The following is a 13,259-nucleotide window of genomic DNA, read 5'->3' on the forward strand; positions in this document are numbered from 1 at the left end:
GGAGAAAAATAATAATAATAACAAAGGAAGAAAAAAAATACACTCTATTCCCTTAGGGCTTTCACGAGACCCGATTTCCTTAGCTACTTGACAGGAAAGTGTTTTCTGGGTCAAGCTTAAGGCTTAGTTACAAAAACACCACACTCTATTCTCTTAGGGCCGGCACAGGGTCCGATCCCGCTAGCTACCTGACAGAAGGGTGTTCTCTTGGTCAAGCTTAAAGCTTGATTACAAAAATGCTATCCCCTAAGGAGTAGTACGGGGCCTAACTTCGCTCACTACCCTACAGAAGAGCTGACCTTTGAACGAGCCTACGGCCGGCCGAAGTGAGCTCGCACACAAAGCGCCAAAAAAAATATTGCAACAAGGCCTACAATTGGCAGGGCTCGCCCGCCGCGTCCACCGCGTTTGGCCAAGGCGTGGCCTTGACTAAATTCGGCCGAGGCCCCACCTCGGCCGCCGAGTTTTGCCTTTCAAAAAAAACAAAACAATTTCATCTCTCTTCTACACTATTATTACTCCCTAGTTGACTCGACTACGCTCGCAAACTAGGGAGTAGGTGGGTTGGTGACAGGATAATTGGGCATGCAGCACCCGACCCGAACCACAAGAAGATAGACAGGCGCATAGAGAAGTCAAACAGCCGCCGTTACAACAACGCGACACATTGAAGAGGAAGCGTTACTGCAACGGCTCCTCGGTGTTATTATCCACACTTAGTACAACATTAAGCATCCGTTACATTCACAAAGAGTCGTTGCACTCATGAGTATAAAAGAAGAATCATACTGTAAGAGGGGGACATGCTGAGACACAAACACTATTGTACTGTACTAGAAACAGATCGATTACATATTGTACTACTCATTGTACTGAACTAATAATACAAACTATATTCTGGTAACAATAATATCATCAGTGTATATATATATATATATATATATATATATATATATAACTATTTGAGCTAACCAATTTTCCCCTTTTTTTAATGATGTAAAAATTCATACTCAGCTAGTATGGTTAAAATTTTAAACTTGGTCAATTTTGACAAAGTTAAAATTAAATTTCTTTTTATTACTTATTTCAACCCTTTGTGGATTCGAAAATTTTGTTTTGTTGAGCCCGGACAAGGAAAAATCCAGAAGGCATGAGAGGGGTTGAATAAACTTTTAACAATTTTAAATACTTTTTTGAAATAATGCTAAGTAAGCTTGAATTTAGAAAATAAAAGCTAGGAAACGCGCTACCTTGTAGTGGAAGTCTTGAAGCTTGCCAATAAAACGATGTAGCTAAGTTTGACGATTTTGACATGTTAGTGTGTGTAAAGTATGGCGTTAGTTGCTCAGTAGAAGTACTGAAAATAAAAAGAGAGAGATTTTTATAACGGTACGTTCTCACTCCACTCTTTTCCTTAAACTCATAAGATGATTCTACTTAGTATGTATTTGTTTATAGAAAATACAAAGTGAGTTTAATATAAACTTAACATAAAAAATGCATCACAAAAATATCAGAAGAATAATTCAAGCTCCTAAATCAGCCACATCTTTATCTCAAAATTTCAAATTGGAGCTTGAGCTTCAGTGTCAAGTTTCCCATTATTTTGGTAAAAATACTGACAACCTCATTAGTCATTAGTATTTTTCTCCAAATTAGTATCTCATAAAATACAATATGCCAGTCATGTCGACAAATTACCTAGAACTGTTGGACTGGACGGCGACGACGATGGCACGAGGCTGGAGGCGTCGGTGGGCAGCGGCATTGGACGGTGACGGCTGGAGGAGTCAGTGGGCAGCGGCGTTGGACGATGAAGTAAAGCAGCGCAGTGTCGACGTGAGTGGTGGAGGAGAGGCGACCGACGGCGAGCGGCAACGCGAGTGCGGACGATGGCAGCATTAGTTGGAGTGGAGACTTCGGCGCCTTGTGACAATAGATTTAGCGTGGCATGTGGTGGTAGATTTGGAGGAAGGACAACAAATTTGTGGTAGAAATAGCCCTAGATTTGGAGGAAGGCAGCAGATTTAGCGTGGCGTCCGGTGGTAAATTTGTATTTTGGGGAATAAGGGGCAAAATAGCTGCATCCGAAGTGGGTACTTCGGACGCAGATCGATCTGCGTCCAAAGTACCCACAGTTTGTCGCGCATTTAAAAAAATTTTAAAAAAAATTATTAAATAATGAACTTTTAATTACAGAAATGCCACCGTTTCACTTTACACGTTCGGTGTTTCAACTTCGGATGCAAATTGTCTTATATTTATGGTCATTTTTGTACTACTGGTAACCGGACCTCCCGGACATAGGTTAGGTCTTGACCTCCTAAACGCTGCCCGAGCGAGTGGACTACTCTCTCGTCGCAAGTTCAACCCTCACCTTCAACCAAGTCACAGCCTTTTCCCTCACCAGGTCATCCTCCTAACATCCTCCACCACATGCTATTAATGAATAGCAGTGTTGCAAAAATCTCGCCTAGGCGCCGATTAATCCCCGCCTAGGCGCTAGGCGTTGGTCGACCGCCTAGCGTATCACATTAAATGGTGGTATAGGCGGCTGGCCGGCTAGGCGACCGCCTAGGCCGCCTAAGCTCCGCCTAGGCCGCTTAGGCGATGACCGCCTAGGCGTCAACTAGACCGACTAGGCACTGACTAGGACTTCTAGTCGGTCGATTAACAATATTAATTTTTTTAATGGGTTTTTTCACTCAAAACAATATCGTTTTGAGCGAAATAATCCTAAATTGTACAAACTTGAGATATTTTTTAGGTTAATATTTAATATTTTAGTATTAACTATTAAAATATTATATAATGTATAATTATTAGTCTTTAAAAAATTTAAAATACTTAAACAAATTTTTTTAAAAAATAAAAAGAAAATAAAAAAATACATGGGCGCCTAAGCGCCGATTAATCCCCGGCTAGGCATCCTAGGCGCTAGGCGCTTCCCGAGCGCCTAGCGACTTTTTCAACCATGATGAATAGACAAATAAAGCACAAAATATGATGCTAAACAATTCAATAGAGCAATGAACAAAACAAACGGGAGACACAGGGGTAAGAGGCATTAACTTATTCGTATTTTCTCCAATGTTGTAAAAATCGCGCCTAGGCGCCGACTAGGCGGCCAGCAGCCGCCGCGAGGAAGGCCGGAATCGCCCTCCTCCGCGGCTGGCCGCTAGGCGGTCTAGGCGACCGGCTAGGTGGTCTAGGCGCCGCCTAGACCGCCTAGCCGGCCGCCCCGTCACCCCCACCCCCCCTTTTTTTTCGCCGGAAAGCAGAGAAAAGTCGCCGGCGACGCCTCTGTACTGCATGCGACGAGAGAGACGTCGGATGGGTTGCTTGCGAAGCCGCCGCTGCCCAGTTGGAGGTCGCCGGTCTGGAGGTTGCCGGCGATGGATGCCGTAGCTTCGAGGTTGGAGGCTGCCAGCCAACTGAGCCAAGCTTTAAGATTTCAGATCTGAGATCTGTGAGCTTTAAGATTTCAGATCTGCGATCTGTGAGAGCCACCGCCGTTGGAGATTGGAGTTCAGATCTCAGATCTAAGATTTTGGAGCTTTGGAAGTTGATGATAGTCGACGATGGTGTGTAGGCTGGGCGGCTGACAGTAGGCTATTAGAAGTAGCGATGGACTTTTGGAGTTTGGAGGTAGTAGCTCAAATGTTTAATATTTCATAAGGGAATTAGATTAAGTTTTAATTGAAAACATAAAAAAATAAAAATAAAAATAAAAACTAAATCGGGCGCCTAGGGGGCGCCTAGCGTCTTTTTCAACATTGATTTTCTCACTATTTTTTTTTAATGAAATTGAAGTGATTGAATGAATAATGAACAAGAATTAGAGCTAAAATGTAGTAAACAAAAGCTACTAAAAAGGAATTGCAATAAATACAAAATCCCTAATTTCTCCCAAATTCTAGGGTTCATGCTCTTTGGTAAGAATTTCACAATTGCAAGTCCAACTCAATCCATGGCAATCAAGTGCTTCAAATTCTACAATAAGAACAAGTAACCACACCTCCTCAACATCAAGCACGCTACATTACATCACATTCAAGTCATAAGCATATAATTCTCAAATTCAAATTTCGCACATTCAAGTCATGGATTCCAAGCTTTACAAATTTCAAAATTAAAGCACAATGTAATGAAAACAAAGCAAGAGATTAAAGTACAAGCGTAAGGAAATGTTAAAATCTGACCTCGTTTCCATTATGAAGAGTCGAAGGTGAGAGAGAAGTGTGTGCGTAGTGCTGCTGTGCGCGGGGTACGAGAGAGACAGAGCTGTGCGCGGCTGGAAGATGGACGAATGTATTGTGTGGCTGGTGCTCAGCTGGTGCGGAAGTGAAGTGTGATGAAGTGCGGTGATGAATGGTGAGGATGGTTGCGAGAGAGGGAATCGCGACAGAGAGAAAGGGCAAGAGTAACGGGTTTTGGGTTTTGCTTTAGAGTTTAAGTGGCAATTGAAGTATACTTATAGGCTAATTTACAGCTTATCAAATTTCCCTACACTTAGACGTCAACCTTGCTAGACCTCAAGCAAGACAAAACTAAGTTAAGCGCATTGAAATACCAAACCTCTTCAAAAGCAATCGAACAATTTCAAAGGTCAAGTAAATAAGCTATGCACAAGAAATCAATGACATGTTGTTCCTCTTCCTACTTTATAAATATGGAGAAAGTGAATGTGGTACCTCAATTGGTAGCTTAGAGCCATCAAAACGGGCTTAGCCCGCCGGGTTAGTTCGTCCCGCCCCGCGAAAAGGATGGTGCGGGCTTTGATATTTTGGGCCCGTATTTTGACAGGCTTTTTAGCTCGCCCCCGCCATATGGCGGGCTTTAGCAGGCCCGCCTTGCCGGCTCGTTTCGACAGCTCTATCAATTGGATCAAAATGTAAGGACCCCTGAACAATCCGAAGGCCACTTATTGTTTTGCATGGTAACCCTCTCAGACACATTAATTCACAAGCACAAGGGTTTAGTTCAATCTATAATTTCCACAAGCCTACCAAGCCAAGCCCATTAATGGGAGCAACGCACACGGCCTTTCTAACTTTGGCTCATTTGGCCCCAAAGACCCATTTAACAAACGTGATAGTGTGACACAAGCCTCTCCACACGTTTTGGCTTAGCGTGAGAATCTCTGTATTTTCTAATCACCTCTAGGATATCCCGTCAACTCAACTGCCTTCACGTAGAGCTATAAGCTTTTTTGAAGTCTGTGCAATAGTTGCACGAATCTTACGAGATGACTCACCTCATATTTTTCCCTCCCAAATAAGGATAGCTTAAAGTCTTTTTAGCTTTTTCATGTAACTCGTTTTGCACATCCCCTCATGCCTTGTCCATTTGGGGTTTGGGAATCACATAATCTCACCAAAAAATAAAAAAAATCTCACCTTTTGCCTTGCGCCACACCAAGAAAGATTAAATTCCAGGCCTTACCACCTTACATTCCACAATCCTTACCGTATACACTCTCATTTCAAGGGATCTTTGACCGAGGTCTATGGAAATGGCGCATTGAACCTCAAACAAGCTTGTAAAGTTGAAATCAATATCCTAATTGGGTCCTATGCACATCTCACACGCTGTAGGGATGGTTTCCCATGCACACACACATTTTTAATTTTTCCAATCAATCACATCTATAGATCTGTCTTTTTTCAATGAACCAGAACGTGATACTTTTATTTTCTTATATATCATTTACTTTTAAATGCTTTCAATTCTAAACTCATTCTTATTTCAACCAACTTCATTAAAACGTGTGAATTATTAATTTTCTCAAATTAATTAGAACGAGACAAAGATTTGCATTGTATATTTTACAAAACTCAAATCTCTTAATGAAGTACTAATTAATTAGTTAAGATATCAACATAATTCTCGGGTTTATTGTTAAGAAATTAACTTACCAAATTTAGAGTTTATTATTATTTAATAGTTTAAAATTAAAAGTCTATTTACCTCTCCTTTATAATTTTTTATTTTCTTGTTTATGACCATCATCATGTTTATGATTTTATTGAGATAAAAAAAAAAAAAAAAAAAAAAAAAAAAAAAGTTGTGACCTACTTTATTTTTGTAAATGGATCAAAACATGCCACATTGGTAAAAAAAAAAAAAAAGCGGAAAATAAAAAGAGTAGAAATATGAAGTATTTGTAGTATGACACTAAGTACATAGCCAATATATGAAAGGTAAAAGTAAAAAAAAAAAAAAAAATCCAACAAAAACATAATAGGGCTGGAACTACTAGTTTAGTTCAAATAGATAGTAACAGAACCAAATTAAAAACAAAAAACAAAAACAAAAACAAAAACAAAAAAAAAAAGTTTAACAGCACAACTATTGAGCATATATAGTTGTGTATGGTAGTAGGTGGCCTAAGTTTAGTCAAGTTGAATGTTGGTATCGTATGCAACGCCAACTTTCCATTGTTGGGGCAAAATGTCCAACATCTCCACCCACTTAGTATTTCCATTCAAATTTGTTTGGAGTCGGAACGAGAGTGATCCCCTGGGAGGGTTTTGGTAGTCATATACTCCCCCGAATACCCTTCTCATGTCCCTCCACTCCTTGCAATCCGCCTGCACCGCACCTCTCACTTTGTTATCATGAGGCAATCTTATATATATTTAAAATATATATATTTCTTTTTGGAGTTTGGTAAGTCACTAAGCCATGCTTGAAAATCTAAAAATTTGTTTTATCATAGCAAATTAAAGTGATAAAAAAATGTAGGATTAGTAGACAACAATGGTGTTTCCAATAAAAACTTTGACCACTTTTGTTGACTATATATAATAAATAAATATAAATATACAGTCTAATATCAGTTTAGACTTTTAGTTGAGATAAATCACATGCTTGAATTTGTTTTGTCTCAGGAAAGAAGTCATGGGTTCAAATTGAGAAATCTCTGCACCATTCAATAAAAAGAGACTATCGTGTGTTGCGCCTCGTAGGCGTGAGCATACATATAATATGTAAACATAAATGTGCAATCTAGCTATTAGTTTAGCATTTTTGTCCTTGAAAAGGGTGAATTATATTATTGTACCTGCCAAATTTGGGCTGCTGTAATATCAGATAATCCACTTTGGTAGAGTGGCATAATGGCTATGTAATTAGGGAAGTCGCTTTTGTCATGAACTTGGATCATAAGATTGTAGCCATTGTAACGGCAGGGAATCCTGCGGTATTCCACGTCGACAACACCCAATGCGATGAGCTCATTAGCCAGTCCCGGGTTAGCCATTTCCGAGTAGGCACGTGTGCTCAGGATAAAATCTGTTCTGTCTCCTTCGCCGTAGTCCGTTACCACGATCCTCGTACCTTCCTCGTTACAATGTGTCGGAATCTTGCACCTCACCTGGGTCAATAATCATGAAATTTTACTATGTTTTATATTTGAAATCGATCGAAAATAGAGTTTTAATTTGTCCAAACATGTTCTAAGATGTTTTTAGTATTGTTTAAGTATATATAATTGGATTATAATTTATGAAAAGTACGTGGCAATATATAGTGAGAGAAAAAAGATTAAACATGCCCTGCAACAAAATAACAACCCATCTAACAACGAATTAAATAGTTACATATTATATTTACGGGTTTTAGTGGGGTGTTTGGAAAATGACTTATCAATCAAAATTTAGCTTGTTTAATTAGTCAAACAGCTAATATGAGTGTTTGATAAATCTTTTTTTGGCTTAATTTATTAATGCTAATAAGTTGAAAATGAAAAACGCTACTTTATTATCAGCTTATTGCATTTTCGTTTTAAAAGTCTAATTTACCATTAATAGTTGTTGGTGATTGTGGTGTTTATATTTATTTAAATTTACTTTTTTTTAATTAAATATGGACGAATTTTAATAATTTAGTTATGGATTTTTCTCTTAATGAGTTTAATTTTGGTGGTAGTCCTAATCAACCATTCTAAAAGATGAAGAATATACCTGATAGCATGCACCACAGCCAGTTCCATTCTTGTAAAGCTTAGAGACTCCACTCACTTTACCACCATTCACATTGCGTCCATAATCACCAAACCCACATGCTCCAGCTGAAAATTAAAGTTGTTTTATTTTCTCATCACCCAATGCTTGAAATTAATTATACTTTTGATTAAATATGTTCAAAAAAAGCAAATTATACCATGTATTAAGGTCTACCATGCATTATGAATTGACTGAATATAATTCTGGTCCAAAATAACTTTTAGATTATGTACACGTACTTTCAGTTAACTAACCGTTTATGTTTATGTAAATAAATTAAAAGCTAGCACATACTGATATGACTAAATTGCCCTATATACTCTGTGTGTATGATGATGTATATAGAAGGTAGGATCAATGCAACAATTTAGCTCAAAGTTCATCTCTTTATTCATTGTTCTAGAATAAAATGTAGAGAGAAGGGAGAGAGCTAGCCATTGTGAATCATAGAGAGAGGAAGAGCCTGGACCAAAAGCCAAAAAAGTCCCTTAACTAAAGGGTTAGGGTCCCTTTTATATGCTAATACCGTATAATACGTTGTATAATACGTTAGGCATACATACAGTCTTCGTAGGGCAGTATACTCGGGGTATATTCCCTATCACATACCATTTTAACTACAGAGACATAATATTTTAACAATATATTGTGTGTCTATAGTTAACATGTTATGTGTTTGCAGTTAACATATTATGTGTCTATAGTTACTATATTATGTGCCTATAATTAATATTTATGTGCCTTTAATTTATTTATAGACATATAAATTGTTAAATGCATGTACAAAATATATCAACTGTCGACACATAATTTTTGGATCAGCATCCACAAAATGTTCCATGATATAACAATGGCAAGAAAATATGATTGGCTTACCATACATAAAAAAAATAAATAAATAAAATTGTTTGTATTGGGCTCAAACCTCTTGATGTTGCATCTCAATCTCTTTAATTATTAGGCTAAGAGGTCATTTGTATGTATAAACAGTTATAATGAAATTAAAATGGACAGACAGAGGAAATTATATGCAAAAGTAACACATACTTGGAGTTCCATAGCAATCTGGGCTTCCATAATAGGTAGCTCTAGTGTAGAGAGAATTTTCTATCTGCTCACCATAGCACATCAGAGGTAAAATCACTGTAACAAACAGGAAAATGCACATGTTCCTAATCCCTAAACCCATGCCTATACTACTGCAATCCAAAATGCAGGAAAATGAGATCAACTGTATAGATTATAAGATCAGAGAAGAAACAATTAAGTGCAGTGAGGAGAAAAGATCCTCAAAAAAACCATATTTATAGCAAAATTTTGAACTGTACTTTAGGAAGCTGCAGCCACCTTGAGGATTTTGATTTGTTTTTTTATACTAAACTTTTTCCTTTTCTTCCACTAAGGTGTTGGGGTTTAACCAAGTTGAGGGTTGGGGCCCTGGATCTTGATAATAATTATATATGCATTTGTAGAAGCAGTCTCCAGGATTGACTCTAGGTGACCATTTGTCATCATCTTTTCCTTTACTGGCCTACAAAAATATAATAGGAAAAAATATCTTGAATCTTAATTGCTCTTTGCAAACCTTTTGGACTACATTTAGCAGAGCTCGCTGGCAAATTATGTCGTGGACCGTGGTCCACAATGGATTGTGGACCGCGCATCAAAACGACTTTGTTTTGATTAATGAAAACAGACAGATGAAACAACCTCCTTTCCGTGCCATTCACTTTCAGTTCATATACACTGCAGTTACATTTCAACACAACTGCAGTTACATTTCAACACAATTGCAGTTACATTTCGATATAACTACAGTTTTATTTGATAATATAAAAACACCAATGTGAAACTGTTATTCAGTATCAGTTCATATGCACTGCAATTATATTTCAACACAACTACAGTTACATTTCGATATAACTACCGTTCTATTCGATAATATAAAACACAAATGTGAAACTGTTATTCAGGATTAGTTCATATACAATGCATTGTGGACCGTGGTACACGGTATAACATCTGGAGCTCGCTAGTCTCCATTGAGGAGAAAAAAAATATGGTCTTTGTTTAATAAAATAAGGCTTTTAATTCACAGTTTATACTTGATACACAAAACCACCATATTTCTTTTTAGAGCAAATTGTCATTTTGGTCCACTGACTATAGGGATCCTATTAATTTTGGTCCGCGACTTTCAAAAGTGTTAATTGCATACCACGACTTTTCAATTTGTATCAATTTTGATCACTCCGGCGAAATTGCCGGCCAAATGTCGCCGAATTCTCTTAATCCCTCTGATCCAGCTTAATTTAAGGGGCAAAAATGTACTTTCCATCCAAACAAAATAACCCAACCCAACCCCGGTTCAGCTTACTGTTGGATCTTTTGACCAACATTTTCCTAAGTCCTAATTCAGCACCGCCCACGACTCCGGCGGCTCCGCCAGAAACTCCTGCGCCCCCCGCCACTTCTCCGTCGTGTACCGCCCCTTCGGCACTGCCAGAAACGTCCCCAAACTCAGATTATTCCGCAGAATGGAATCAATATCCCGCGGAAAAAACTCCGTCATTGAGAACCTCCTCTGGTACAACATACACCTCCGCGTCGCCCGGACTCAACTTTATGATCGTAACTCGGCTCGACACCCAACTCGAGTAGCGAACACGGGCTGAACCAGGATCGACGGTTTCCTGAACTTTGAGTACCCGCATTTATGAGTAAACAGATTAATAGAAGCTTGGTTGTCGTTCTCGGTCGCCATGTATGAATACTCGGCTCCATTTTCTCTGAACCACTCCTCCATTTTCGTCACCAATTTCAACCCAATTCCCATTCTCCTGTAACCAAAATAAATACCCATCACTAACAAGAACAAGAAGAAAAAGAAGAAGAATGATTTTTATATTACGTGACATATACATATACATATACATACAACTGAAATAAATAAATATATATATATATATACACAGTACCGGTGAAAAGGAGAGACGCGAAGGCCCAGGATATAAGCAACTTTGGCGTAAACAGGGAGAGGAAGATTGCCCTTTCCATTTCTTGACTTTGGTCAAAAGATCCAAGAGTAAGCTGAACCGGGTTTGGGATAGGGGTTTGGGTTGGGTTATTTTGTTTGGATGGAAAGTACATTTTTGCCCTTAAATTAAGCCGGATCAGAGGGATTAAGAGAATCCGGCGACATTTGGCCGGCAATTTCGCCGAAGTGACCAAAATTAATACAAATTGAAAAGTCGTGGTATGCAATTAACACTTTTGAAAGTCGTGGACCAAAATTAATAGGACCCCTATAGTCAGTGGACCAAAATGGCAATTTGCTCTTATTTTTACTATGTTACACACTTTTAATTTTACCACTCGCAAACTAATCACTCCATTATATGGCAAAATCCTAGATTTTAGTAGAGTTAAATTAAAATTAAAATTAAAAAATTAATGTGAAAGATTTTGTCACATCATAAAATGGGTGGTTTTAGTGGTAAAAATTAGAGGCATGCGCTAATGCGAACGGGCGCCCAGGAGAGAAATGAGAACGCTTCGTAGCCGTCCATGTGTCCAAAACAACAAATCAGATGTAATTTTTAAAAAAACGACGCGGGGGTATTTTCGTAAATAACTTGAATTTTGGTGCAGGTAAATGTGTTATAAGTGCAAGTAGCTGGTGCACCTATGCAGGTGAAATAGTGCAAGTAAAATCACTTACAGTACAAGTGCACCTATTTTCACATACAATTGCAAGTAAACTACATTGTTAACATTCATGCACCTAGGTGCAACTAATTACTACGTATAATTTTAGGTGCAACTAGTTATAACTTTAGGTGCAACTAGTTATAACGTTAGGTGCACTTAGTGTTGATGCTCAGTGTACATTTTACTTGCACCTGTAACACATTTTACTTGGACTTGCAATACATTTTACTTCCACTTTATAAAAATCAGTGTTTCTCATCCGTTAGATCTGGACACGTGGACGGATATCATGCATTCTTAGTTCTCTCCTTGGCGCACCGTTCTCATTTGAGCGCGATCCTATATATATATATAAGGGATCAGGAGCGAATCTTCTCATGGGTGAAACGTGCGGATTAATCACAACCTTTGATCTTGTCAAAAATTCAAAATAAACATCCTAGAATGAAGAACAATTAAAAAATGCGGTGGCATTATGGTCATTTTGCATAAGGTCACAACTTAAGGTGCCTAAGTTTAAAGCTTAAGACGAGCAAGTTCAAAACTTAAGGTGTGTAAGTTTATAGTTTAAGGTGCATAAGTTTATAGCGTTAGGTGCCTAAGTTTAAAGTTTAAGGTGCTTAAGTCTAAAACTGAATGTGCGTAAGTTTATAGCTTAAGATGCGTATGTTTAAAGTTTAAGGTGCGTCACTTTCTAGTTTAAGATGCATCAGTTTAACTTTTACGGTGCGTATATTTAAAGTTTAAGGTGCATTATTTTCCAGCTTAAGGTGCATAACTTCAAAGCTTAAAGTGCGTCACTTGATCAGTTGCATTTATGTTGCCAAGCGCGATTTTTTTTTTAAACAAAATTTTTCTTCAGTTTGAGCTGTTGATCTAGATTAGATCAACGGCTCAAATCTCACCCCATTTTTCATCTGGGAGAAGTTTCACACGCGAACCATCTCATATATATATATATATATATATATATATATATATATATATATATATATATAGAGCAGGGGAGCCACCTGGCCTACTAGTTTAAATTAAATGTTATCATAATAGACCACCTGTAAGTAACTATTATTTAGTAATTAAAATGTGATGTTATAGCTTAAAAATAAGGGGATTGAGGTTGGTAGGTAAATGCCCTGCTAAACTTTGATAGATATTAGCATGAGGTCGCCTTGATGTTGAAATAACTATTAAATGTACTAAAGCGTCATTAGTATAGAGTAATGGAAAGATGGGTCATTATATTCTTTAAGACTGCCATATAATCTTTTTGCACAATAAATATATAATATACTTTATTACATACATATTCAATTAACTAATAAATTATGTTGATTTCAAAAAAAAAAAAAACTAATAAATTATGTTTACTTTTGTGGAATAATAAATTTTTTCAACCATTCAATGGGTGGTTAGAATTTTTGGTCACTTTGTAATTAATCACCATTAACAATACAGTAATAAAAAAATTTAAAAAAATTGTATGTCCACTTTTTGAGTGCCAGATAGAAAATAGGTTTTTTTTTTTTTTTTTTTAAA

At 37.5% G+C, this 13,259-nt stretch overlaps 1 protein-coding gene across 1 annotated transcript; it reads right to left on the reverse strand.

The window, feature by feature from the left end:
• Positions 1–6,215: 6,215 nt before the first annotated feature.
• Positions 6,216–9,285, reverse strand: LOC116002815 (expansin-like B1). The gene is made up of 4 exons (XM_031242982.1): positions 9,057–9,285; positions 7,968–8,074; positions 7,067–7,378; positions 6,216–6,593 (listed from the first exon to the last, which is right to left on the reverse strand). The coding sequence occupies exons 1-4, from the start codon at positions 9,196–9,198 to the stop codon at positions 6,396–6,398; spliced, it is 759 nt and encodes a 252-aa protein (XP_031098842.1). The 5' UTR covers positions 9,199–9,285; the 3' UTR covers positions 6,216–6,395.
• Between the last annotated feature and the right edge of the window lie 3,974 nt (positions 9,286–13,259).

The sequence above is a fragment of the Ipomoea triloba genome, chromosome 13 (genome assembly GCF_003576645.1).
Source record: "Ipomoea triloba cultivar NCNSP0323 chromosome 13, ASM357664v1".
In the NCBI taxonomy this organism is placed as follows: Eukaryota; Viridiplantae; Streptophyta; class Magnoliopsida; order Solanales; family Convolvulaceae; genus Ipomoea; species Ipomoea triloba.

Bases quoted from the DNA above. Each gene is read 5' to 3' on its own strand.
- LOC116002815 (XM_031242982.1), bottom strand. From the start codon at position 9,198: ATGGGTTTAGGGATTAGGAACATGTGCATTTTCCTGTTTGTTACAGTG. The intron at 7,379-7,967 runs GTATATTCTTCA...TTATTGACCCAG, and splicing joins GCTGTGGTGCATGCTATCAG to GTGAGGTGCAAGATTCCGAC. The intron at 6,594-7,066 runs GTACAATAATAT...GGTGCGGTGCAG, and splicing joins CAGCAGCCCAAATTTGGCAG to GCGGATTGCAAGGAGTGGAG.